At 41.2% G+C, this 27305-nt stretch overlaps 1 protein-coding gene across 7 annotated transcripts in view; it reads left to right on the plus strand.

Annotated features, from left to right (window-relative positions):
* Window positions 1-27305, plus strand: part of FBXW11 (F-box and WD repeat domain containing 11) — a 94214-nt gene that overhangs the window by 35113 nt on the left and 31796 nt on the right. For 4 of the 7 annotated variants that reach the window (XM_016145091.2, XM_016145089.2, XM_036224188.1 and 1 more), the window contains 2 exons: window positions 20932-20994; window positions 24057-24282. In XM_016145091.2, the coding sequence (XP_016000577.1) occupies window positions 20932-20994; window positions 24057-24282 (289 nt within the window). The remainder of the gene's footprint in view (window positions 1-20931; window positions 20995-24056; window positions 24283-27305) is intronic. The other 3 variants (XM_016145090.2, XM_036224190.1, XM_016145094.2) reach the window with 1 other exon arrangement.

Here is a 27305-nt window from a genome sequence, read left to right on the forward strand (position 1 = left end):
GATTCTGTTTCAGGGAGACTCCTGTGTAATGTATATTTATCTTTGAAAAAGCAGCTTCTCCACAAGGGATGTAACTTGAACAAGAATGTTCTTGCAGCCATGGACATTATTGCATGAGCTCTCCTCGGTGCTAATAATGGATACACTTACTTGAATGTTACGATTGCTTTTTAGTGAGGGGTCAGTTTTCCCCAGAAATTTAAATAGGGGGAAAATTGTAGTTGTTAATGAGGTCTGGAAGTGCAGATTCTTTTTATTGCATTCAGCTAAAAGTACTTGCCCGATGGAAGGCATTATTCAATATATTTTAGTAACAGTATTGTGAATTCTCGAGATGGGGTGAGTGGGTGGAAATATGGGTTTCTACCTTGTTGGAAATGGTAACTCAAATGTGTTAAGTTCCTGACTCATGTCTCCAAGTGAAAATCATTTCAGGGGGACAAAAAGAAATTGCCTTGATTGGACCTTGAAATAAGGTGAAATATTGAGTGGAATTCACTAAAATGTGAATGGAGCAAATGTTGTCTATTGAGGTGTATAGAGGATTGTGTTCATTTGGGTTTTTATTTTCTTTATTGTGTAATTGAGAGTATGCAGCACAGTAAAGTGAAATACATACTCGGCTGATCGGAATGAGTATATCATTACTGTTTTGTTCGTTGGTGGATGGAAAGTAACATGGATTGATAAACCCAGAAGGCTTTTTTCCTTTCTTCTCATTGGGTGATGTATTATTTTAACCCCGTTCTTCCTCACTACTTCTAGTCTCCAGCCGTGCTAAGTTCGGTGACTTAGCTTGGGTTTGAGCTCTCAGAGAGTGCCCGTTGTGTATGCATGACGTCTTTGGCTGTCACAAAGATGGCTCGTGCTTGGCATTGTACCCTTCTCGGCAGGCCCCTGGAGAAAAGGAGGAGGCTCCCTGAAGAGCCCGGTTGATAACTTCGCTTGGGTTCCTGAGTTGCATGAAAAGGGTCCCCCTTAAAATCATCACACCGGACCCACTGACAGTTGCGACTTAAGCCAGTTAGCCTGTCTATATGGCTCAATTAATATACTTTATGAGAAGCAGCAGTAAAGGTACAGATACCTTCAGCTGTAATGCAATGCAGCCCCTCTAGGTTTTGACCATCTGTGAGAAGGGGAAAGGCTTTAAAAAGAAAAATCACTCATTTACCTCAATAAAACTTAAAGTAATCAATCATCACCAGCCGTACTGACGCTTCACATGTATTAGCTTCGTGATGACTGTGTGAGGTGTGTTATTGTCCCCAGTTTTTAGATATGGAAACGCAGTCTCAGAGATGATAGGTGTGATTGGCCCATAGTTAATATTTAGAGCTCTGAAGTGGTGGCGCTGGCGTTTGAACCCCACATTTGCCTGATTCCAAAATTGGTTTTCCTTCCTTTATACTAGTGTGCCACTATTTCTAGAGTTTTCCATCTTAGTTTTGTTTGTGAAAACTTTACTGTTAATATCTGGCATATATCTTGTTTAGTCATTATTTATTTGAAAATAAGAAATACTTGCCAAATACCCATGGGGAGTTGGAGAGGGGGATGGATCGTAGTCCTGCTGTCAAAGCGAGCCCTCTGGATCTTCAAGCTAGTGAGACTCCCGAGTGGCTTTTCTGCACCTTTAACCCCATGACTGTTCACTGAGCAGCTGGTGTGTGCCCGCGTCGGTGGTGCATGTGAAAGGTGAACGATGCAGACTTGTTACCAGAGAGAGAGAGAGAATATCCTGAAGCTAGCCAAACCCACATGTGCTTTTTTAAAAAAATGTGAACCAGTTTACTGCAATATCTGAATATCTGGGTATCTGAACCATGCTGAACTTATTCAGAATTCCGTTTGGTTCGGATATCTAGATTCCACCAGTTGATTGTTATATTAGATAATCAAGCGTTCAGACCGTGTCGAGTATTTTGCTATAAGACACCAAAAACTCTTATGGCGCAAGAGTTAATACCAGTGTTAGTAGAATTTATCGTTTATTTTCCACCTGTGCGTCGGTTCTAGCCACAAGTTTATCTCCTTTAATCCTTTATGGAGAAGTTAATCTTTCCTGCCTTTTTTTTTCTTTCTTTTTTTGAAGTCGAATTAATTGACTTGTCTAAGGTTACACGTTTATTTAAGTGACAGAACTGAATACTAAACCGAGGTCTGGGTAACTGCGAAGCCAGTGTTTTTGTCACCATGCTGTAGTGACATTTACTTGGCAGCTGCCATTTTAGGTTGAAACAAATTCCCCTTTATTTTTAGTGTTAAAAGATTAATGCCAGCGTCCCCGAATGTAGGGGTTCCATGCAGTGGACTGACAGCTCTTGGGAGTGCCATCTGCACGCTCTCAACTGGGGACAGCTAATAAGTCTTTTTCGGGGGGCGAGAGCCATGACTTGAAATGACAGCGAGTGTCATGTGGATTGAGTTTTACTGTCTCCTTCCTCGCCCTGGTGGGGCCAGTGCCAGGCAGTCATACAGCTTCTTGACAGCTGCCTGTCTCGTTTCTTTTCCGGCTCGCAGCAGTACGTACAGTGAGCCACAGTGGTTTGAGGACGCCACGGTCGGAATTGTAGCCGCCAGCAGTAGGAGTTAACTTTTAGAGAAGGGAGACAGCTCGGTAGAAGGAATCCTGCCCCTGGAGCAGAGGGACTTCAGTTCTGGTCTTGTGCCTGCTGCTTAACAGCTCCGTGACACTAGGCAAGTTACTTTACTTCCCCAAACCTCAGTTTCCTCATCCTTAAAAATGGAGGTAGTGTTTATGTCCCTGCAGGGCTTGATGAGGAAGTAGAGGAAGGTGACAGCTACCTCTCTGCTTGCCTGTTGAGGGGACAAAAATCCATTGCTTTGACTTCTTGCTCCTGGTTTCCTCTTTCAGAAGACGGAATTCCAGGCTTACGGTTTTCTATTCCAGGGTCAGGACAGGAGAGACCGACCGTGCCTGTGACGTGTCCCCTGCTGTCAGGTGTTTCCCATTTGTTGAGGGCCCGTCTCCTTTAGGTCAGACGTGGCCTTGCCAACTCTCACTGCCTTGTCTCTTCTGCTGGCCCCTGGGGATTTGTCAGTTCTCGTTGGCAATCCTGTTGTACCCTGGGGCTAACGTGAAAACTTGGAGTAACCTTTTGGGTTGTTCAGTGGTGGAGCGTGTAATATTTTGTGAATATTAAAAAACATTTTTTCTCTATATAAGATCGTACAAAATATAGTTACTAAAACAAATTCATTGGTAAGCTCACCACTTATCACCACCCAAAGAGACATTTGTTACTGTTTTAGGGTCTGTCTTCCTTCTGCCTGTTGGGCAGGGAGGAATCCGTAAAATTGCACACGTTCTCTGTGCTATTACGGTGGTGATAATATTTTAACAGTGGTGTTTCGATTCCCCACGAAAACCCTAGAATTGGACTTTTTAGAGTCACCAAAGGATCCAGCATACTGCCCCTCCCACTTCTACCTCGCCCAGAATATGTAGCAAGGCTCTTAGGGTTTTTGTCATAAAATCTTAGTACTATGGAAATTTTCACATACAGAAAAAAAGAAAAACATTTAACGCAACCTTGAACAATTCAAAAAATTAATGCTGTTCTTAGTTCAACTTTCTCCTCCAACTTTGTTTTTTTTTCAGGGAATTGTAAAGCAAATCTTAAGTCGATGTAAATAAAAAAGGAGTTTGTCAAAGCGCTGTTATATGTCAGCATTTAAAAAAATTTAAATAAGGTTGAAAGAATTTAAAATAACACAATTGGCATTGAAGGTTATAAAAGACATGTAAAGTTTCCTTCGACCCCTGGACTCACTTGTGAAAGTATCACTCCCCAGTTTCCCCATTATTCTTTTAGACAAAGAAAAATAGAGCCAAATTATACATATTATTTTTCAATTAGTAACTTTTTAAATTAATAATATAATCATCTTTCCATATCAGCATATAAAATCCTACTGTTTTATAGGCGAAGAGTATTCTATCACATGGCTTTATCATTTGTTTAAAACTGTTGAATGAATTTTATAGGCTTCACTGTTTTGGGTTTTTGTTTTGTTTTTGTATCATAGCATTTTACTAATTTCATTGAACATATATCTTAGGCTTGCATGATTACATCTACAGAGTAAATTCCCAGAAATACAATTGCTTGGTCAAAGAATATCAGTATTTTATTAAGTTATCTATATGCAGACAACTTTAATAATCTCTCCCAACTCCCCCAACAGGTGCTAACAGTGTGTTGTCTACTCTACTGTTGCATATTTTCTTTGTTCATAGGAGGATAGGTAACTCCACAATTATAGGATCTCCTACTCTTCTTTCTTAATAGGGAAAAATGGGCTTGCCCTAGAAAAACCACACTCCGGCTTTGCTTTATTTACCTAACACTGTATTGCAGACATGTCCCTAGGTGCATCAGGTCTAACTGACCAATGATACTTTTATCATCTGTAAATTGAGGGAGGGGAGTGAGGGGGAGGAGTACAGTTTTCTTTATTTTTACTTTTTTGAATTACAACATATGTATCAAAAGTACAGAAATCTTCAATGTGTAGCTCAGTGATTTATCACAAAGTGGGCAGTGCTTGATAATGATAGGAATGGTAAAATCGTTTTCATGGAGGGCAGACTAATTTATAGTCCAGTCATTGCCATAGGCTCTGGATAGCATTTAAATTTTTTAAGTTTTACTTTTCAAATATTATTTAAAATAATCTACACTTATTCAAAGCTAAACCAATAATAAAAAATGATAGTCACACATGACAAATTAAGACTTTCTACCATCATTTAAATCACTGCATAATATTCCATTTAATAGATAAATACTGAATTTAGGAAACCCTTCTCTATAAAGACTACTTCAGTTTTTGAAACATTTTAAGTCATACTGAGTGGAACATTATTATACCTAAGCCTTTGTATACTTCTGTAATTATTCCCTTAGGTAAAAGAGAGTGCGCATAAGACACTTTAGGTTGCTAAGTTGTACTTTTGAGAGGCTGGGTCAAATTATACTCCTAAAAGCAGTGGATGAGAGAGTTCCTTTTCCTATGCCGTAGAAGTCATTGGATATTTTAATCTTGTATTTCTTTACCATTTTGAAAGGTGAACTATAAAAATAATATAATTTCATAATGTATATTTATTTGCTAGTGAGATGGCATATACACACATTTATTGATTGATCATTTCTAATTCTCGTTTTATGAGTTATCTCTTTATACCTTTTCTCCGTTTTTCTACCGGTGGCTTTATTTTTTTTAAATCTGATTTGTAGGAACTCTTTATACATTAAATACAGTTAACTGTCATTGTAAATCTTTTCATTGGTTTGACATTTGCTTTTTTGTTTTGTTTATAATGCTTTTTGGCCATGGAGAAAGCTTTAAAATAAATTTTTATTTCTTACGTTGTCATACTTACTCCTTTCCTTTACCATTCCCCTAGTGACTTATGGCTTTCTATTTTGTACTTAATTCTTTCCTTTTTTTGGTACTTTTTATTGGTCTATGCTATGAATTAGAAATCTACATTCTTCTTAAATGGCCAGTCTGTTTTCTGTAAACCATTCCTATCATTTACTGATCTACTTTTTCCCCATCGGTTTGAAATCATATGCTCATGTTTCATTTTCTGGTACCCGTTCATCGATGCCCACTTACAGAAGTCTCTGTCAGGCGTTGGCTATTCTTGATTCCCTTAGTATCGTCATCAGTCATCAGCCTCTGTAGGCTCGTGGTCCCCACGCGATAGCACGCTGTCTTTCGCACATGCTGCTGGTTTCAGAGTGTCATGTTAGTGATTACAGGCTTTGAAAGTTGTGTGCCGAACAGAAAGATCCTTTTTAACGTTTTTCTAAGAATGGTATTTCTCTGTTCTTATTATGAATTGAAAAGAAATTTAAATCATTTCCGTGTCATATTTTCTGTAAACAGGGTGACTTGGTGATCATCACGTAAATTCATATTTTGTTGAAAGTTCTAATGCTGGCACAATGCCTCACATATAGTACTAGCACTCAAGAAATCACATGCATTTCCTAAGGAAGAGAGGCTTTGCTTTGGGGAAATTGAAACTAAAAACTGGTTTTACTAACAGTTTTTATTTATAGTTTCCAGAACAGTGTGTATGATGGATACGGTTTAATGGTATAATTTGAAGATAGAGAAGCAGATAAATAGGATTCAGACCATAGTAGGTGTCTTTTTTTACTTTTTCAACAAAAGTGCTGTGATATACCGCATACTACCAGTGTTTATTAATGTTGCTTGTAAGGCTTGTTTTATGTATTTCTATAGATTTATATTTTGTTTCTGAGAGTAACACTTTTTCATTGTAAAAATTTTAGACAGTAAAGAGGTATAAGAAGAAATTAACCATTCAGCCATAATCTCACTTCATGTTACTGTTCATTCTTTGATTTTTCTTCCTGACATTTTATTTCTATATATGTATATAGATATTTTTGTGTTTGTTTATATATAGGCTCATACTTTACTGAATTATAACTTGATTTTTACCAATATGGTTCATATTACTAAACTTAGGTCTACATTTTTAATAACTGTAGACTTTGTTATGTGGTATACAACCGTTTATCAGTCTCTTATTGATGGACTTTAAGGTCCTTGAGTTTTAGTGTATACTTATATTATTCGTCAGAAAAATTCTGAATCAAAGGATATGAATTTTCTTAAGGCTTTTAAACTTTGACTAAACTTTGATCAAAAAGGTTGTTCTGATTTACATTATTTATCCTCAGCGATATATGATTACAATAAAAATAAATGCTCATTGCGGAAAACTGGAAAACATAGGAAAACACAAAGAATTAGTGAAAAATCACCCTTCGTTTACCCAAATTTTAGAAAAACACATACTATGTTAAACAGTAATAAGTACTACAGAGAAGCAGTGGAGGGCACTCCAAAGTTTGGGGGTTTCACTGTGCATGAGATGGGAAGTCATTAGAGAATTTTGACCAGAGGAGCAGTTTATCTGGCTAACGTGTTAACAAGAGTTGTCTGGCTGCCATGTAGATAATAGAATGAAGAGAGGAAGCAGGGAGACCTGTCCTAAGGTTGACCAGTGTATTAGAGTTCGCCGAAGAAACAGACCCAATAGTAGACAGATGAGAGAGAGAGGGAGAGGGTGAGGCAGGGGGAGGGAGAGATAGAGAGAGAGATTGAGATTGGATGGTTGGATAGGTGGATGGATGAATATTTTTGAAAATTGGCTCATGCGATTCTGAGGACTAGCCAGTCGGCAGGCTGGAAATTCAGGTAGGATTTCTCTGTTGTAGGCTTGAGGCAGAATCTTTGTTCTGAAGGTCTTCAGTTTATTGGGTGGGGTTCCACCTGCATTATGGAGGTTAATATGCATTGCTCAAAGTCTGCTGATTACAGATGGTAATCACGTCTGCAAAACACCTGTAGCAACATTTAGACTGGGCTTGACCAATCAACTGGCCACCATAGCATGGCCAAGTTGTCACATAAAATTAACCATCACAGCTGTTGGCTGAGTAGAAGCCAAACTAGGGATACAAAATGGAAAAAGAGGCACTTGATAAACAAGTGAAGAGTTGAAAGGTGAGTGTGACGTTAGTAAAACTGGAATCGATCCTATCCAACCAGTACCATTTATATCACCGACATCTCACAAGCATTTAGACAGAAGTGATTTGGACTTTGGAGTCTCTAGTGTGGTTGGAAGATAAAAATTTAATATGCATCTAATTGCAGTAATGAAATGCTTGCAATAATGATCCTTCATGAGGAATCATTCAGTATATAGCACTCATTTTGTGGATGAACCATAAGCATGTAGGGAACTCAATTAATGAACACTTACGCTAGATACTTTTACTTAAGTTTTTTCCCATGCCTTATGTTCTTCACTTTATGAAGAACTTTATCACCTAGTTGCTATTATGTCTCTTTCATACATGAGTAAATTCAGGTTCAGAGAGAGAGCTTGTGACTTGAGTAAGGGCACACAGCTACTAAGTGACAAAGCCAGGATTTAAACCTAGTCTATTTCAATATAGGTACTGCCTCTTAAAGTAGAAACTGTTTTCATAGAGATGATTATCTCTATTTTAAGTTGTAAACAGTTTTCAAAATCTTAGGACAATTACGCAATAGGAATGCTATTTATGTTATTGTACCAGTAGCTTCCATGATCAAATCTCTCATCTTGAGAGGCCTTCTCAGACCACCAGTCTAAAATAGCTTCCTGCTTTTCACTCTGTTCCTTTCCGTTGCTTTATTTTTGTTCACAGCACTTAGTACTGCCTGACATTATATTCCATGTCTGTTTTTCCTCCTCCCGTCTGTCGTTCTCTTTCTCCCTCCAGAATCCAAGTTCCACGAGAGAAAGGGTCATGTTGTTCCCGGCATGGTAGATAGACTCGTTTCTAGAACAGGTCCCAAGTAAGCATATAGTCAACTGGAATGCCAAGGGATGGCCGTTTCGAGGCGTCGCTAGGGTTATATGGTGTGGTTGGTGGTGTTTGCTGTCAGAGCCAGAACTACTTTGCACTTAGTTCTCTGAGTTCTTTAAATCCAAGTATTCATGTGTGTTGAAAGAGTGCCTTGAGTAAAAATGAATTTTGCTTTGAAGACTAGCTTATATTTTTATCGTGCTTGAAAAATGTTCTTTTCTGGTTATACAATGCATGTATGTTGTAGAATGTTGGGATAAAAGTAGAAAGAAAAATGAAAAATAATCTTCAAATTAAAGAGTGTCAGCAACTCAGTATTTTGGCATACTTTTAGTTTTTACGTAGTTGAGAATATTTTCATATACGTGTGTGCGCGCGCGTGTGTGTGTGTACGCGCGCGTGTGTGTGTACAGTCGACCCGTGAACAACACGGGCTCGCACTGGGCAGGTCCAGTTATATGCGGGTTTTTTTCGATGCGTGCTATTTTTGATCTGTGGTTGGAGTTCACGGATGTGGGGGTGTGGGGGGTTGAGTATGTGTGTTGAGCTACACCATTTTCTGTACTGGTCTTGAGCATCCTCGATTTCCCACAGATACTGAGAGACAACTAAATTTGGGGCAGTCAAAAGTTATACGTGGATTTTTGACTGTGCAGGGGGTCAGAGCCCCCTGACATTTGCACTATTAAAGGGTCCACTGTAATTTTATATGCTTTATTTGACTTTATGTGCTTTGTGCACTTGTTTAGTATGACTGAATTAATGTTTTTCTATTACAAATTTCTCATCATAATTTGAAAGTACTTTATCGTATAATGTATTGCAAAAACATCCCATAATTTTTAATTTTTCTGAGTGTTTAGAATCTTCATTTTTAATTATCGAAAAACTAATCCCCGTATTTGCATAAATCTTTGCCTCCGTTTTGAATTACTTAAAGGGTCGTGTTGTTCTAGTTTCTAGGAGTTAGACTGTCATTGTTTTCCAGAGTTTTGATCTCATTGTACCCTCAATCTCTAGGATCGAACATTATTATTTTGAAAAGGTTTAGCAAGCCTTTTCTGTGTGATCCAGTAGTGTCTTCTAAATTCACAAGCCTCTTTACAAATGGCAGCTCTCGCCTCTCTGAGCTCGTTGAGTATGTGTTGAGTCAGCTAAGGCGTGGCTGGCCGAAAGACCTCCCTGCTGGCTGTGCGTGGCCGCGAGGATGAACCCCAGAGACATTTCCAGCACAGACGGCCCTGCCAGCCCACGCCACCCTGCTGAGTCGCCTGGATGCCACGACTAGAGTTCAGAATCGAGACGGGTCGCTGAGATTGAGGCTATTCAGAAGACGCTTGAGGAAGCGTGTGCTGACGCCCGGCCGCCAGCCTTCGCGGCTCCGCTGCGTGTAGAGGCTTTTTGCCCTGCCCTAAGGAAGCGGCTAGCTACCCTGTCCGCCCTTTAGACAACGGGGACTCACTCCCTGGAGTCTGTAAAATCGCCTAGGTTAAAGGATGCTTCCTAGTTATTTAATTTGGAGTAAACGGCAAACGTTAAATCCTTCATCTTTAGGATAACAGAAAATGAAAAATTAAGGATTAGAGTAATGGCAGCCAGAGGAAACAGTCACCGACTTAATTACAGCGGTGGGGAAAGGGGCACGAAAGATTTCGGCACATTTTTTCCTAGGGATACGATCCCGCAGTTTGAAGTGTTGGGTATTAATTAATTGAAAGGTGGCTTTGTATTTATGTTGAGACAATCTCAAGCTGGGTTGCAAGTGCAATGCGATCGCTTCGCGAACTATTTGAATTTAGGCCAACTGAATGCCTCTTCATGTTTTATTGTGCTTTTCCTACAAAAGAGGGCGTTTTACATAATCCTAACGTGAGAATCAAATCAGTAAATTAACACTGATGCATTACTACCACCAGTCCTCAGTCTCTGTTCAGTTTCATCAGAGGTCCCAATAATGTCCTTTAGAGCAGAGGTCTCCAGTTCAGAATGATGTGTTGCCTTGTCATACTTCAGTTTTTCAGTCTGGAACAGTTTCTCAGAGTCTTTGTTGGACTTTTGTGACTCCGATGCTTGCGGAGTACAGATCAGTTGTGTTGTAGTATATCTGTCGATTCGGGCTTACCTAAAGTTCCCTCATAATTAGGCTTAGTTTATACATCTTCGACAGGAATGTCACAGGAGTCTGCTGTGCTCTCATTGCAGCCTGTCCGGTGGCGCATGACTTTGATTTGTCTCGCTACTGATGGCGATCACCTTGACTCCTTGAGTTAGGCGGTGTCTAGTAGCATTCTTCACTGTAAAGTCACATGTTTTTTCCCTTTATAATTAAGTTTTTATGGATAAATACTTTGAAACTGTATAAACATTCTTTTCATTAGAATTCCATTTTATTTATTTCATGTATAGACACGTAGTTTTGTTATATTCAGTAGAATGTAATCTGTTATCATTTGTTTCGATGGTCAGAGTTCGTCCAGTGGGCGCCCTCTCAGGCCGGCTCCTGTAGCCTTTTGATCTGTCCTCATGATTCTTTAAGCACTTCCTTTCTGCTGCAACAGAAACATCCCAGACTCATCTTGTATGTCCCTGTACTTGGCCTCTCAGTCAGTTGTCCAGGGGCCCTGCTTCTTTCCGTGAAGGACACACTCAGGTCTGGGGGGCAGGTGCGCATCATGTGCTGTCGGGATGCCATTGCTCCTGGGCCCCCGTAGCCTGCCATGCTTGGTCCACGTGCAATTTTGTCTCTTTGTATTAAAAAAGACTCCTTCCTTTTCATTGTATTAACAAACCATGAATTCACAGTGATGTCTCCATTCTAGGCTTCTGTAAGGTGAACCTTTTCCTATTTATAGCTCTACCAGTGGGGATCCCAGCTCCCGTTTTCTATAATACATATACTTGCTAAGTTCTAGAATGCATATTGAATCGTTTTAGGATTGCTCACTTAATATCACTGAAAAATAAATACACTTAACCATACTGAATATTTCTTTACAACTGAAAAAGTCTTGTTTGTGACTGGTCTACTGAGTTCAAGAGTCACTTATGTTAGTTTTTCTGTACCATTAAGTGTGATTATGTTGTACATTTGAAATATATTTAGGTTCATTTATTTCTGTTGACGATGTTCTCTCTCTCTCTCTCTCTCTCTCCCAGTTCTTGTTGATTTTATTTTTTATTTGAGCATATAAAGCACTAAATGTAGTTCTCAGAGCAGAATCAACATAAAAAGGCATAGTCATCCTTTCTGTCTTACTCCCATTCTTCCATTCTTTCCATCCTGTTTCCACTGGGGAACCAATTTCATTATTTTTGGTTTATTCTTCCTGGTTTTTTAATGCACTGATGAACAAGTATACTTTTTTGCACTTTGCTTTGTTTTTTCTTAAAAATATACCCTGAAAATTACTCTTCATCAGTCCATAGAGGCTTTCCTTATTCTTGGTTCAGGCTGCATAATACTCTGTTGTGTTGTACGCCTTAGTTTACTCAGCCAGTGTCTTACATAGGAACATGTAGATTGTTTCCAGTTTTTTTTTAAATCACAAACAATGCCCTAGCGAATAACCTTATACACATGTATTTTCATATTACTGTTTAATTATAGTGTGTCTTCAGGGAAAATTCCTAGAAGTGGGGCTACTGGATCAAAAAGTAAATGCAAGATCAAAGGGTAATGCTGGATCAAAACGTAAAACTGCTTATGTAGTTTAGTCAGATAATGCCACATTCTCCTCTGAGTGCCTGTTTGATCATTATCACTGTGTTACGGACAGGATGTGTTCTCAGTCTTCTGAATATTTGCCATTGTTAGGTGGGAAATGTGTAGCTTTAATTTGCATCTCTTTAATTATAAGCCTGAACATCTTTAAGGATCTTTTTTATATCTGTTTATGTCATTTCCTCATTTTCCTATTGGGATTTTTGTCATTTTTACCGTTCCTGCCACCAACTTAAAAGAACTTTTTAGACATAAAAGTCCTTTTATCGGCGACATATGTTGCACATTTTTTTCCCCAGATTTTCACTACCTTTTGACTTTATGCTGTTTTTAAAAAATATTGCTATGTGAAAGTAAAATTTTTACCTGGCCAAATGTTTCCATCACTTCTTTTATTGCATCTGAATTTGACTCATACTTAAACGATCTTTCCCTTCACCCAGGCTTTAAAGAATTTCATGCATGTCTTTCTCTGGCGCTTACAGTTTCACTCTTTAAATTTCTGACCCATTCAGAGTCTGTTCATGTGTATTCTGTCGAGTATGGACATAACATTATTGTTTTCCAGAAAGCTAACCATTTGTCCCTGCCCTTCTTATTAAAAAGTTCCCCAGTGATTTGAGAAACCACTTTTATCATGTACCGAATTTCCATATGTCCTCGGGTCTGTTTTTGGACATTCCATTCCATTAGCAAACTATGGCCCGCCGGCTGCGCGCAGCCCTGTTTTTGTAAATAACTTCCATCGGAGCACCGCCACACTCGTTCATTTACATATCATCTGTGGCTGCTTTTGTGCTACAACAGTTGAGTTGTGACAGAAACTGTGAGACTTGCAAAGCTTAAAATTTTTCCCCTCTGACTCTTTACAGAAAAAGCTTGCTGACTCCTACTCTGAAGTAATTGTATTTATATGCCATAAAAGTGCTTCGGTTTTAATTAGAGTGTCGTACAGTGTTTTTTAATGTCTTGTAGGGCTTAAATCCCCCTTCGTAGCTTTTCTTTTTCCATTTTGCTTTTCTGAGTATTCTTATAAGTTTGTTTTTTTCAAATGGACTTGAGTATCAATTTGTCTGTTTGCATAAGGAGCCTTTTGTGTGATTGTTAGGCATGTGTGAAATTTATAAATTAGGGTGAATTGTCATCTTTATAATATGGAGTTGTCTTACTGAGAACAAGTTATGAAGAATAGAGAAACTTATCAAAAAACTAATCCATAAAAATGCATCAAACCAACGTGGTTTCATAGGAGAATTCTATCTATGAAATCTTCAAAGGACATACAGGCGAAGCTTTGTAAATTGTTCCATAGCATTAATTTTTAAAGGAAAACTTTTAATTTTTTAATGGGAGTTATTTCTAGTTTTATTATCATTTGATCAGAGACTATTATTTGATTTTTTTTTTCCTTTATGGAACTTACTATTTCTTTGTGACTTAACATATGACCAATTTTTTTATAGGTTTTTCTTATACATGTGCTTGAAAAGCAGATTTAGTCTCTGTTGATGGTGTAAAGCTTGGTATCTCTATATATCTACCTGCCTTCTTGATTATGCTTATTCTTCTGAACTCCACTTTTTTTTTCTTGATTTGTTTTATCGGAGGTGGTGTGTGTTAGTATATTTTTAATCCATGTCTTAGCGTATCTTACAGTTTTTCTCTTCATCATGTGTTTTCTTGGCTTTTTGAAATTTTTTAAATTAGGAAGGTTTGTATTTTTGTTATTGATTATCTTTTACAATTTTTAAAATGTTGCTTATAATATTAAAAATGCTTCTAATTCTTGGTTTCTTATTTAATGTTTTATTAGCAAGATTTATTATCAGTCTTTAATAGTATTCCTTAACCTCCCACCTGTTGCTTATATAAGAATCAGTATATTTTTCTTTCCTCTTCCTGCTCCCTTCTCCTTCCAGTTTTCAAGCTGCATCATTTCTGCTTTCTCAGAATCTGTGAACATTCTTTCACCCTCATCTTCATCTTTGCTTTATTAACTTAAACGTTTACCATTAATCTATTTGTTAAAATTTTCCAAGTCATCTCTTGGTTACTCACGAAGGGCTCATGGATATAAAATTCCCTGACCTGTTACTTATTTAAAACTATTTTCAGTTGCCTTTGGATATAAAATTGTTGCTTTATACTTTGTTTACTACAGTTTTTGGAAATTTTCACTAGTACCTGGAGACCCTTCTAACATTCAGTTCTGATTTCCTTTTATTTCTGGAAAGTTTTCTTGAATGATAATTTTAAAAAATTATAGCTTTATTGGATAATTTACATATCATACAATTTTCCCATTGGAAGTATATAAGTCATTGATTTTTAGTGTATTCACAGAATTGTGCTACCATTACCAATAAATTTAGAACAGTTTTGTTACTCCAGAATGAAACTCTTTTATCTGTCACTCCCCATTCCCTCTTATTCAGACCTTGGTAACCACTGGATTATAGTTTTAAATGTTATTCATTCCATTTTATGTCTATCTGTCTGTCTGTTGGATTATAGTTTTAAATGTTATTCCATTTTATCTATCTATTTATTTAATTTGTGTGTGTTTTTGTGTGTCTTTAGAAACTCCAGTTATACATAGGTTGGATTTTCTCTGTCTTCCATTTCAATTCCTTTGTCTCTGTCCTGTTTGTTTCTTTCTTCATCTCATTTTTATTCTCTTAGGTTATTTTCCCACTTTTCTTCAATGTTTCATTACATTTTTCATTTGAATTTATCACTCGGGCATCGTGATTGACTTTCACTTCTGTTATATCGTGTTTCTATTTTTTCCTGAGTTAAATCTCATTTCATTTCTTTCTGCTTTTGGTCCATTTCTGTTCTTCAATTTTGAATACGTGATTCAAGTCACTTAAAAAATAACATCGAATGCTCGTTCGAGCATATTTAATTTAGTTTGGAGTGACTTTTCAATCAGATTCCATGAGAGCAGTATGCCACATGCCCCAAGGTACACGTGGTGTGCAGTAAGCTCACTTCTCTCCTGCGTAACTAGAGTGATAGTATCTCTGTGCTGTCCAGTGATCCTTTTCCCAGCAATTTCTTGGTAAGATTTAAGTTTAAGGGAAAAGAATTTTGGGTTAGATTAGGGACCTCGGTGGAATTAACAATAACAAAACAAAGGTTTTTGGTTTGCCTCTGCCAGTCCTTATTCCTTGTACGTATCTTTGGAATTTGTGGCAAGTCGTAATTGGCAAACTAGATTTAGGCTTTTCTGCTTGCCCTCATTTTAAACACACAATAATCTCCCGGATTTCTGACTGTATGTGAGGTTTCTTCTGTGTCCTAGAATGCTCTATCGGTTTTTTTTAAATGGTCCATGGAAATTCAAAAGGTTTGTTTGGTCTACTTGATCAGTTAAATATGGAAAGTTGTTTTAAAAAATTAAAAAATATTTTTTGATGCATTTTGTGGTATTATATTCAGTACATAAAAGCACACATTATCCTCTATAAATTTTGCCTTTTAGAGATTTTAAAAACCTTTTTAGGATACCAGTGGTTATGACTCGAATATTGCTTTCCTTGCAATAATGACTTGCTTTCCTTTTAATCTGAATTTTTCTATTTCGTTTTTGTGCATCCCTTCTATCCTTTTTGTGTGATTTGTCTTATGCTTATCATTGTGGGCAGGGGAATTCTCATATTCTATTTCATTTTATTAAAAAATGCAGGTTGTAGCCTATTAAATTGATGTCATAGGCTACAACCAGCAGTTGGAAAACACCTGAGATCTGTTTTTTTGTATGGAAAGTACATTGAGTTCTGCGTCGAACCGACCTAGATCTGAATGCAGTCTCTCAATAGACTTACAAACTGTGGCTTTTGACCAAATACTTACTTTTCTGACCCTCAGTTTCTTCTGTACATTTGGAATATCTACTGTAATATTTTTTTTGAAGATTAAAAGACAATATATGAAACAAGTCTAGAACAGAGACGTAATAAATTAGCTAATAGCATTTCCCATTATGTATTTGTCATCCATAATGTCTTAAGTCCAAAAATTTAAAAATACAAAAGAAAATGGCAAGATGTGCCCATGTTTTCCAGCTCCTTTGTAGTTTTTCTTCTTTTGCTTCCTCTCAGAAGATGCTTTTTGTATGAAAATCTTACATTTATGTTCATTTCTTATTACGAAACTCTAGATACAGAATTTGCAGTATTTTTAAAGTAGGAAATTGATTCCTCTTATATAACTCTTGAAGTTTAGAGTTTTCTCAGTGAACTGTAGTCTGCGTCAGTTGGTGGCACCTACTGGCAAAAATATATTTCTGCTTGGAGCCTGTTACGCACACACAGACTAACTCCGTGCAGCAGTCTGGGGAAGTAATGGGGAATGGGAAAGGTATATAATGTATTTACCAAAAGGGGCGTTTCTTGTCTCCCAGAAGGATTTTATTGGTGAAGTGGGAGGAGGAAGGAGTCGTGCCATGCCAAGCCCTAGTCCAGTGTTTGCCAATGTGTTAAAGTATTGTTCAGAGATATTGTTATAAAAGGTGGGGCGGGGAGTGTCCATATATATCCAACAAACTCAGGAAAGCGAGGTTCAGCTCACTTCACCTGGTCTTTAAATTATGAGCTGTTGCAGAGCCTTTGCTGTCTTAGTGACGTGAATTACAAAGGGGGTGGGGAGAGCACTCCTGCGGGGCAGAGCGTTTGCCAGACTTAATTAGACCCTGCATCCCTTTGTTCTCTGAGCATCCCGTGTGTCATCCGGGATACATTTTGGAAATGATCCTCTGATCGGTGCAGCTGAGAGCGGCATTTTCCCTTTGGCGTCTCCTCCTGAGGCTTTATAAGAAGAGACAGGTGTAGTCCTCATGGTATTGGTGGTTCTGAAGTACATTTTGGGTGGAGTCTGTTGCGAAGGCACCAATGCAGTTCCCTTACTTAGGGTAGTGCCACTACATGGACCACATGGTTTTCCCATAGCAGTGATTTTTAAAACACACATACATAAAAATTACCTGGAGAACTTTAAAAGAGAACAAAACAAAACACGTATTCCTAGGCTCCAGCCACCCCGGTCTGCTGTCTGGCCAAAGATACGCTTTGCCATCTTACTGCATTTGGGACACGTTGAGAATCCAATGAGGGCTCTGTATTTTCTTTCTGGAGGCCTGTACACACACTAACTTTAATTTGAGACTTCATGATATTTTATATCCTTCCTCCACACCGCCAACCAAGCCCAGGGATCTGTAGTAAAGAACTGAATTAAGTTTCCCCAAATATGATTTAATGGCATCAGGGCGTACTCCGTGAATTGCTTGGCCGTGGTGAGGTTAGACTGTATTTGAAGAAACCACATTCTGTCACAGGGGCCGAAGAAAGAAGCCCAAGAGAAAGAAAGGCCAGGCCTGAGATGGTAGTGATTTAGTTTGTCTTCCCCAGGAGGCAAGTTTAGGTGCTGACGCCATTAGAGCAGTGTCTCTTAAGGGAAGGGGGCAGTTGTGGCCCCCCGCCCCAGGTGGTAATCTGGAGACATTTTTGGGTGTCATCATTAGGGCAAGGGAGGGGATGCTACCAGCATGTAGTAGGTAAAGGCCAGGGATGCTGCTGAAATCCCGCCGCGCACGTGAAACCCGCACAGCCGAGAATGACCTGGCCCCGGTGTCAGTAGGCTAAGGCCGGTCTGCCTAGAGTGGCTGCTGCCCCGCGACCGCGTCTTTCCTTGGGAGTGGTATCAAGGTACCCAGCTCTGCATTTTTATTTACATAATGCTTCTTGGTAGATGTGGGAGGAAAGAGGTGGTGATGAGAAGGGTAGGAAGTGAATAAGCCAGGTTGCTATTTCAGAGAACTTCCCTTTCCCAGAAGTGTCGGGACTTAAAGGGGATTTCAGCTGTCAGGTCGGCTTACCTCATGATGGCGTTGAGTGTTTGGATGTAGGAAACCACCTTCCTTTCCTCTTGGGAGGCTCATCGTGTTTTCTTACCTCGCTCTTGAGCCTGTGACCTTCGGTCTACTATACCTCCAAGGAATAACTGCCAGTGATTTAAAAATTGTGGCTCTTGTAAGGGAATGTTTTATTCTCACAACCCCACATAGCAGTCTGGGGATGATGATGGGAACTAGAAAAGGCACATATTTTATTTAACAAAAGTGGGTGTTTCTTTTGTCTCCCAGAAGTATTTGTCTGGCGAAGTGGGAGGAGGAAGGAAGTGCGCCATGCTGTTGCCCTAGTCCAGTGTTTGCCCGTGTGTGCTGAGGTATGAAGACGGTATTAGGAACGTCCATGTCCGACAAGCTTGGGAAAGCTACGTCCAACTGACTTAAACTGGGTGTTAAATTATGACGCGTTTCAGAGCCTTTGGTACCTTAATGAAGTGCAGTCGTGGTGGGCAGCCGGGGGCGGGCACATAAACACACAGGATTTCTTAAACTTAGTTTTACCCTAGGACCCTTTTTTCTCTGAGTGTCTTTCGTGTCACCTGGAACACTCTGGAAATGATCCTGTGATCAGTGGCAACATTTTCACCGCGGCATCTTTTCCTGGCGGCTTTTTTATAAGAGAAGTCGAAAATACACATACAGTGAGGGAACTCTTCCAGCCCCCCCTGGGCTTTATTGAATATGACTTTATTAAATTAAATTGCGTGTATTTATCTACTTTCATCCAGCCTTAAGGAAATAGCTGCTGTTTTTACCAGAGGGGTTGTTTCCTTCTCAGCTATGTAAACAAACAACATTTCTCTGTGTTGGAATGAGTGGGAGGAAGAATTAAAATTTCCTACTTCCAAGACGGTTGTTTCTTGTGCGTCTGCAGGGGCCGCTGAGTCTCTTTCGTTCCCTCCCCAGTGAGCAAAGGGCTGAGGCGGCCTAGGCCGGCAGGGCCCTGGCGTTCGGGTGCCCACGTTTCAGAAGTGTTTGGTTGACGGCGCCGCACGCGTCCACACCCCATGCACATTTCCCGGGGTGCCCGCGGGCGCGGCCCCGGGAACGCCTCTCCCCTCCACTTTCCACGTCAGCCCTTCGTGTGTCCAGCCATTGTCTGCTCTTGCCAGTCTCTTAGAACCCAGGACATTGTGACATTGCACGGATGGCTTCGGGGCTGCCGGTCATCCTGAGGGGGTGACGCCCTGAGGCTCCGCTCCCGCTCTGTTCACTCCCCCAGCGGAACCTGCCGGCTTCGTTAATCTGTCAGTCCTTCGAGAGGGCAGGAAAAGGAAAATTCCGCGGAGAGGGACGCTGCTTCTGTTTCTCGGTTCTCGGTTCTCTTCTCGTTCGGGATCATTTATCGCTGCCACCATTCTAGACCCGTTTCGGACACGTGGACGCACTCACTGCCTTCCCCGCTAGTTCCGGGTCGGCGTTCACACACGGAGCCCCGCTCTCCCGCCCGCGCCGCAGGCCGTGGCGCCGGGGGCTGGTGAGATCGCATTGAGGAAGCCAGTGGGTTTTCTCTGTCGGCAGCCACCTGGAGCCTTCTGGCAGAGTGTGAGCTTAGGAAAGCACGAGAAGGTACCACTTGGGGAGTCGCGTGTGCAGAGCCGGCGTGAACGGAGCTCTCGAGTACTGTGACGTAGCAGGCACGGTGCTGGGTCGGCTCAGCCCCCCACGTGCCTCTGTGTGGCTTGTGTTTGTCCTCGGGCAGCGCAGCTTGCTCGGGATCCCGCACGCACACTGAGCGAGGGACCGGATCGGGTGCCCGCCCTTTCTCCGCTCTCAGAGCCTTTGGCTTTCGCACGGCACCCACCCCGTTCCTGATCTGAGGCAGCTCTGCGACCTGGGTGCTGATTCTGCCATTACCTGCAGACAGTCGGGACATACTGGGTGGGCGCAAACACTTCACGTAAAGGAGAAATGGGGACAGCCTGAGCGATAGGCTCGTCACCTACAGGCCATGCGCCAGCAGGGCCATGTGAATACCATCAACAGACCCGTGGGGTCCCTTTGAGTAACACTCTGGGACCAGTGCTGTAGTTGAAATTTCGTACCCCAGTCTTCGCATTTTAGGTTTGGGGAGGAATCTTCAAGGGGCTACCGTCCCTAAGGGGGGCGTTTTCTTTCCTGAGCACAGCTCCCCCTCTTCCCCTTCCATTTAGCTCTTAGGTAGGAGCTTCGAAAGGGAAAATCCAGTCCTGCCTAATCTCCAGCTCATGGGTGTCTACTGAGCGACGAGGTCACCAGAAAGAATAATTGCACAGTGCCTCTTTGTGCAGCAAACACAAAACCGAAAGCTAATGCATTCCTAAGCCAGCCAGATTGTTACTGGCTGGCAGCATCCTCCTCTTCAGGGAGGAGGTCGGGGCACCCACCGTGCTTGCTCCGGGGGGCCGCGCAGCCGTTCCAGGAGAACAAGGCCATCGAGGGAGGGGAGAGGAAGGCGGTGGGTGGGGGCCGCTGCCAGGGCTCTGTCGGTTCCCCTCGCCGATGGTTGGGGTGAACCGCTGAAGAGCAGACGTTCTAGTAAGTGTTTTGTGCAGTGAGGAACTCAGCCGGCATCCGGGGCTTCTTGCCACGACGGCAGCTTCAGCCCCACACCTGCCATTTTGCCTGTTTTCTGAGTCCGTCCAGCTTTCGGATGAGTAAGACGGCATGCTTGCTTCTGTCCGGCCCCTTGAACTGTATCGACTGATGAGAGACGAGCACAGACCCTTAACCCACAATGACACCTGTTAGCCACAAGCCAGCTAGCTCTTGGGTTTGTGTTGGCACACTCCAGTTTGGGTTTTCAAAATTATGTTTTGGTGTAGTTATCTAGGATTTGCAAAACTCGGCATCATTCAAATAACCTGTTTTTCCCCCCTTAGAACACTTCAGTTATGGAGGATCACAATGAAGATGAGTCCCCAAAGAAAAGTACTCTTTGGCAGGTAGGAATGAGCGCGCACAGATAAGATAGCTGTCAGCTGACCGTAGTAGATGCTCCCTCAGCTCGTGACCCCAGTGAAAACCAGAGCCAAGCAGTTTGGGTTTTTTGTGTGCAATTTCGCTAGTTTCAAGAATTCACCCTAATTTATCTCCTGTTCCTTAGGGAAGTGTCTAATGAATAGTAAAAGATTCTGGAGTTTTCACAAAGATTCTGAAGTGACTGTAGCCTAAAATGTTCTATCTGGTCGCTGTCTAATCCATAGAGGGACAGTGGTGGTGTCCCTTGTCACCAGAATGGTACCATGCCACACAACACATGCATTGATGACCGTTTCTATTACCACCTTCTTCCTCATTTCCTGTTGGTTTGCCCTTTCCTGTCAAGCTTAGCTTCCTTTTCTTCTGGCTCTATTAGTTTGCCAGTTTTCCTCCCAATCCCCCATTTTTTTTTTTTTTGGAGTGGGATGAAGGGAAGAAGTATGTGAAGTTCATGATTTGGCGTTTTCATCAACCATTTGATTTCATCGAATTATTTTTCCTTTCCTGAAGAAACAAAGGCAGAACAAATCTGAATCTAAAGAGAATAATGTTATAAAAAATATTCTCTAGGTTCACTTGATATGAAATAAAAGAGCAGATTAGTTAGCAAGAATGAAGCATCCCCAACAAATGGGAGACGAAATGAAACAAAGCAAACAACGCCAGGCAGATCGTTGTGGGCCAAGCAGGTGGTTGGAAGCGGAAATGGGATGTGCCCTGGAATCGTGCGCTTGGCCCTGGTTTTTGGGACCTGCGCTCAGACTGACTCCTGCTCCGTATTCTGCAGAGGGATTCTCTCGTGATTTTTCAGTTCGAGTGGCTCTTAACACGCTGTCTTTCATCTTTCTTTCGGTCAACTTGTTAATGGTAGATCAGTGCTCTAGGGAGGGTAGATGGTTAGGAACCTTTCTGTAAATGAAATAATAACCCTTTTGCTTATCAGATGACATCATTGGTTTGAATGTATTTTGTAGATTAGAAAGCAGTACACAAGTGTGAGTGCTTAACCACCATTATATTTAAACTGTTGTGAAAGGAATGATTTTGACAAGTTATTACAAACAAAATACAGTAGAAAGTGGGGAAGAAAACACACAGCTTTCTATCTTGATTAGGCACTTTTAACATTTTCATATGTATTCTTTACTCCGTCCTCGTGTGCTCCCTGTCACAGATTGTGGTTATGCCATGTAAAATTCTGCATCTTGCCTTTTGTTTCTTAATATTTTTTACAAAAGTGTTCTCTTGTTATTAACAAAATTTTACTTTATAAACCTAATTTTAATGGCTACATTATATAGTACTTTGTGTAGATGTATTATAATCGGCTTTAACCAGTTGCCTATAATTGAACAGGTATTTCTAATTTGTCTCTATTATCAACATTATGGTGAACACCCTTTTGCTTAAAAGCAGCAAAGATGTTCCATATACCAGTCGTTATTCACCACAGAATTTTCACTTCATCTGTTTTTTGAGTGTTAATTTTCGAGTCTGAATGTCTTAATAAAAAAGCAACATCGAAACTTTCTGTTCAATGCTGCCCTCTGGTGTTACTTGCTGTGAGTGAGCGCTCCCTCAAATGACAAGGGAAAAACATTCCTAGACAAGGGAGGAGTTAATATGAATGGGGAGGGAGGGTAAATGCCTTCTGACTTCATGCCCCTAAACGTGGAATGAGAGCTTTCCTCAGACAGGAAAGGTTTATAAGATTTCAGCAGGAAAGCCAGAGACTCGTTCTGGGCATTTTCAGAGGTGGCTTTCTTTCTGGGGTGGGTTCAGTCCACCTACAGTTCCGGAGCCTGCTGATGCCTAAAGCTCTTGGTTCTTTCTGTGTAAGGCTTCTGAGAGAAGCTCCTAACAGAATTATAGATGTTCATAATGCAACTCATCAGTTCTCCAAACTCTTATAAGTTATTCCTTCTGGTGTTATGCATGAAGGGCCTGTCAGGGGACCGATGGGCAGATAGCTTGGCCAGTGTTTGACAGAAGCATCAAGGTTGTTTTTAAACAGTTGAGTTACTGAGCCTCATGGGATCAGTAGCAGTTGTGGCTTCAGTTTAGGAATTCAGTTTGTTGTTGTTGTTGTTGTTGTTGTTGTTTTTAGATACTATCGTCCAAATGCAATGTATATAGTTTCAATTTTTAAAAAAGACAAGGTGTTGTACAAGGACCATGTTGATTTGATGAGAAATGCACAGTTAGCGTGGGAGCGGGTGGGGTACCCGTAAGCCAGCTGAAGAAGACAAGCCCTTTGCAGGCGTACGCGGTTTCTGGTCGGAAGGAGGGAGTGAAAAGGGCTGAAGCGTTTCGCCTGCAGTTTAGTATAAGCCCAGAAACAACACAGAAATCGAAACTGTTCGGTCAAATGAAGCGTTTTAGATCCAGTTGCCTTCAGGCTTCTCCGTTTGCTAGATGGGCCGGTGGTTTTCAAAGTATGGTCCCTGATTTGCACCCCGGGCCAGCAGCATCACGGGGGACATGATAGAAACACACGACCTTGGGCTCTGCTGCAGACCAGCGGAACGAAGAGGCCTGGGGCGGGCGGCGGGCCTGGCGGTCTCGCCTAAGAAGTTCTCTTTATTCTCATGCACACACAAGTGCAGAAGCCACCGGCATTCCCGAATATAGCATTAACTTTCAGCTTTGAGGAAGTAAAACGAACTACTAAATGAGTCAGGTGCCACTTGGCCAGGCTGAGCGGTTTTCGTCTTCAACAGTCGTTATCTGATAACAGCGTGGTTTGGGAATGAGCTTTGGCAAACGACGATTAAGACATCATTTACTTTTAGAAATAGCTGTATCTTCATCATTTACTTCAGAGACTAATTCACAGACACAGGCCGTGAATACATTTTTAATTACTTCCTAAAAGAATTAATAACGGAATGAGCGGTAGTAAAGGCTTTAGGGTAAAACTGGCACTTTAAGATTAAATTCACCGAGCGCAAAATGTTTCTAATGAAATACCCATGAAATTTCGTTTCCTAGTCAAGCTAATTATTTATTTATTTTTCTAAAATAGATAAGTAATGGAACATCATCCGTGATCGTCTCCAGAAAGAGGCCGTCAGAAGGAAACTATCAAAAAGAAAAAGACTTGTGTATTAAATATTTTGACCAGTGGTCTGAATCGGATCAGGTGGAGTTCGTGGAGCACCTTATTTCCCGAATGTGTCATTACCAGCATGGACATATCAACTCGTACCTGAAGCCCATGTTGCAGCGGGACTTCATCACCGCGCTACCAGGTAACTCGCCCGCCGGCCCGGGCCTGGTGGCGCCGCTGCGCGCGGGTGCGAGGTGCGCGTGCACATAGCGCCACGCGGCTTCTTTGGGACCCAGACTGTGTGTTAATCTCGAGAGCTTGAAGGCAAGTTCTAATTTAGTCTCTGTCCAGGAGGTGGAGGCCAGGCCTGTGACGGCTGGTGCGGACCGTTGTCAGCGTGCTGTGTAATGAGTTAGTGCCCTGCTGTTTAGTTTCGTGCCGTCTGTATGTAATCTGCGTTTTTCCCTTTATAAGTTTTTTCTTTTAAACATAGGGCACTTTTTCCTATGAGTGTTTGTGCTTGAGAAGTGCCCCAAAGTTTAGGATGTTCGTTTGTATCTGAAGTGACACTTCATGGAATGGCAAAAACATATTGGAAAAACCGATAGCATGTCTTCATTACATTTCTCAAAACTTATTCGGCTTCCTCTCCCACACTGCTCTTCCCCCTTCCCACTTGTGCACATGCACACACGCGCGCGTGTACACATGCACACACACTCACTCAGTTAAGTTTACCTTGAATTTTTTTCAATAAACTATTTTTTAGAGTAGTTTTAGGTTAAGGGCAGAATTGAATGGGAAGTACAGTTCTACTCCTCACCCACACGGCCCCCCAGCCTTCCCCACTGCCAGCATCGCACGCCACAGGGGACATTGTTATAATCCACGGCCTCCACGGGCGCATCGTTATCACCCAGAGTCCATGCTTTTCACGGCCTAGCTTACGCTCAGTGATCCGATATGTGCGTAGTGACGTACATCTACCATGACAGTATCATGCAGAATCGTCCCACCGCTCTGCAGCACTCTGCCTGCTCAGCCCCCTTGGATTTTTGAGCATTCGTTGTATTTTCTCCTTTCATCTTTTTCTCTCTGTCTCTTTCTATCTCTGTCTTTTAAATTTTTTTCAGTTTATATTTGCTAGATAAGAGAGATTTCATTCCTGAAGGAATGCTGGCCAGACATTCTCCTCTGCCACGTCAGCGTAGTCTAGAAGTCACAGCTGCCCCACCAGGGTAGGCTTAGAAATAGCCAGGGCCACGCAGGGGCCACTGCCGCTAGCCCTGGCCCTGTCGGAGCGTCTGGACGGCTCCTCACAGCAGCTCCTCCCTCGGCCTGGCTGATGCGCCGTGCACCAAGCCCCGCACTGAGTAGCCCCACGGCAAGCAGGACCTGAAACCTGGGGCTGCCCGTTGACAGGCCAGCTTCTGATTTCTAACCCCCGCTCTAAAACTTGTCAGTTTGCTTTCTGCAGTGAGAAAATTTAAGGGTATCTGAGAGTTAGAAGATTTTGACTCTACTGTTGTCTTTTCACTGAAATGTAGCTCCGTTTGCCTCACTTCAACTGTTAGTATTTCTAGAAAAGCAAAAATGAAGCCTCTCTTTCTCGAACCCTGGTATTTAATAGCTGAAGGGATGTGATCCATCACTCAGTCCTCTTCCTCATCGTGTAGGCTAGGAAGCCAGAGACTATGGAAACTGGACGAAATGCCCAGCATCACACATCTTGGTTATTGGGGCAATTGTGCAGGTGATGGTATAGTGCAGGGTATTTCAAAAATTAGTGCAAAGACTGAAATCATTTAGTTACGATTACTCTAGAAAATTCCTTAAGTTGACCCTAGTGTAGAATACGTGGTTTACAACCCAATTCAGTAATATTTACTTTTAAATTATGAGAGAGAGAAAGAAAGAGGAATGAAAGAAGAGAAAGGTATGCTTTAATTGCATGGGAGGAAGGGGGGGGGTTGAGAATTAGAAATGGCTTTCAGCATGATGAGTGCGCACGGGGTGCCGCTCCCTGTCTGTGCAGCCCAGGACCCAGAACCCCCATCGCACAGGCCTTTCTCCTGACTCAGGCTGCAGCTCACCCTGAGGAAAGTCAAACTAGTTTTAAAGTTGATGGTGGTGGTGGTTCCTCATAAGTGCTTTTAACTAAATGAAGTTACACCTCATTTTTCTCAAGCAGATCTGTTTATTGTTGTTTTTTTTTTTTTTTTCATTGCCTCTACTTATAGTTTTGTGTTTTTTTTTCTCCCTGTAATTTGCTTCTCAGGCATTTAAGAGTGCCAGGGAACTCACCTTCTGTTGACAGAATGTCCACGAGGTGGCACTGTTGTTCTCTTGATTTGCAGAGTGTGGTTCAGAGGAATCCCTTTTTCTTGGGGAGTGTATGGTCTTGGAGAAGAGACAAAACACATGAACATGTGTTATGTATATAAATATGGTTAGTATAATTGCGTACAATTCAGTTTTCATTATAGCAAATTTTAAGGCATTGTCCATATCTCTGTTAAAGCAGAATTTTGTGGTATTGAATATTACATGAAATGAATGGACCATTGGCTGGGACATGGAAATATTTTTGTTAAAATGCTATTTGTTTTAACAGGTTTTGATCTGAACATATATACACATGTCAGTATGTATCATACGCATGGATCTCATAGCTGGGGACAAGCTGGCTGAGTTGGTCGTCAGTCAGTCTCTAGTAGACTTGGATTAAACCTGGCATGAGTTCCTTAACCCAGGCCCAAACTTCAGAGCGTCAGGGGAGAGACAGGTCCATGCGTATGTTCCCACTTAGATTTAATGATGTGCAGAGCAGCGTACTAATCAGGGCTTCACTTTTACTGTAGGTGATCTTGAGTTTGAATTTTCACTCTGATGAAATTGACAGTCAACCCAAGACTTCTTTCGATTGTGAAAACCATTAATTCTATAATAATTGTCTGTAGTTCTGACTTTTTGGTGCTTACTGTGACTATCTTACCTGTCAGTATAGGGAAAATGGAAAATGTTTGTGGTCTCTGGCTCCTTTTGGTTCAGTGGAAAAAGTGATAATTATGATATGCTTTTCTAAAAATCATGGTAAATGTTTAGTCTGCAATGTCAATTTCTGCAGGCTAAGTTTGTGGTTTGTAAGAACTGTTGTTAAAGGGAAAATTTATACCATTTGAAGTAGAGGCAGATTGTACTTCAAAACGCATGATAAACATTGGC

The sequence above is a fragment of the Rousettus aegyptiacus genome, unplaced genomic scaffold, assembly GCF_014176215.1.
Source record: "Rousettus aegyptiacus isolate mRouAeg1 unplaced genomic scaffold, mRouAeg1.p scaffold_m13_p_7, whole genome shotgun sequence".
In the NCBI taxonomy this organism is placed as follows: domain Eukaryota; kingdom Metazoa; phylum Chordata; class Mammalia; order Chiroptera; family Pteropodidae; genus Rousettus; species Rousettus aegyptiacus.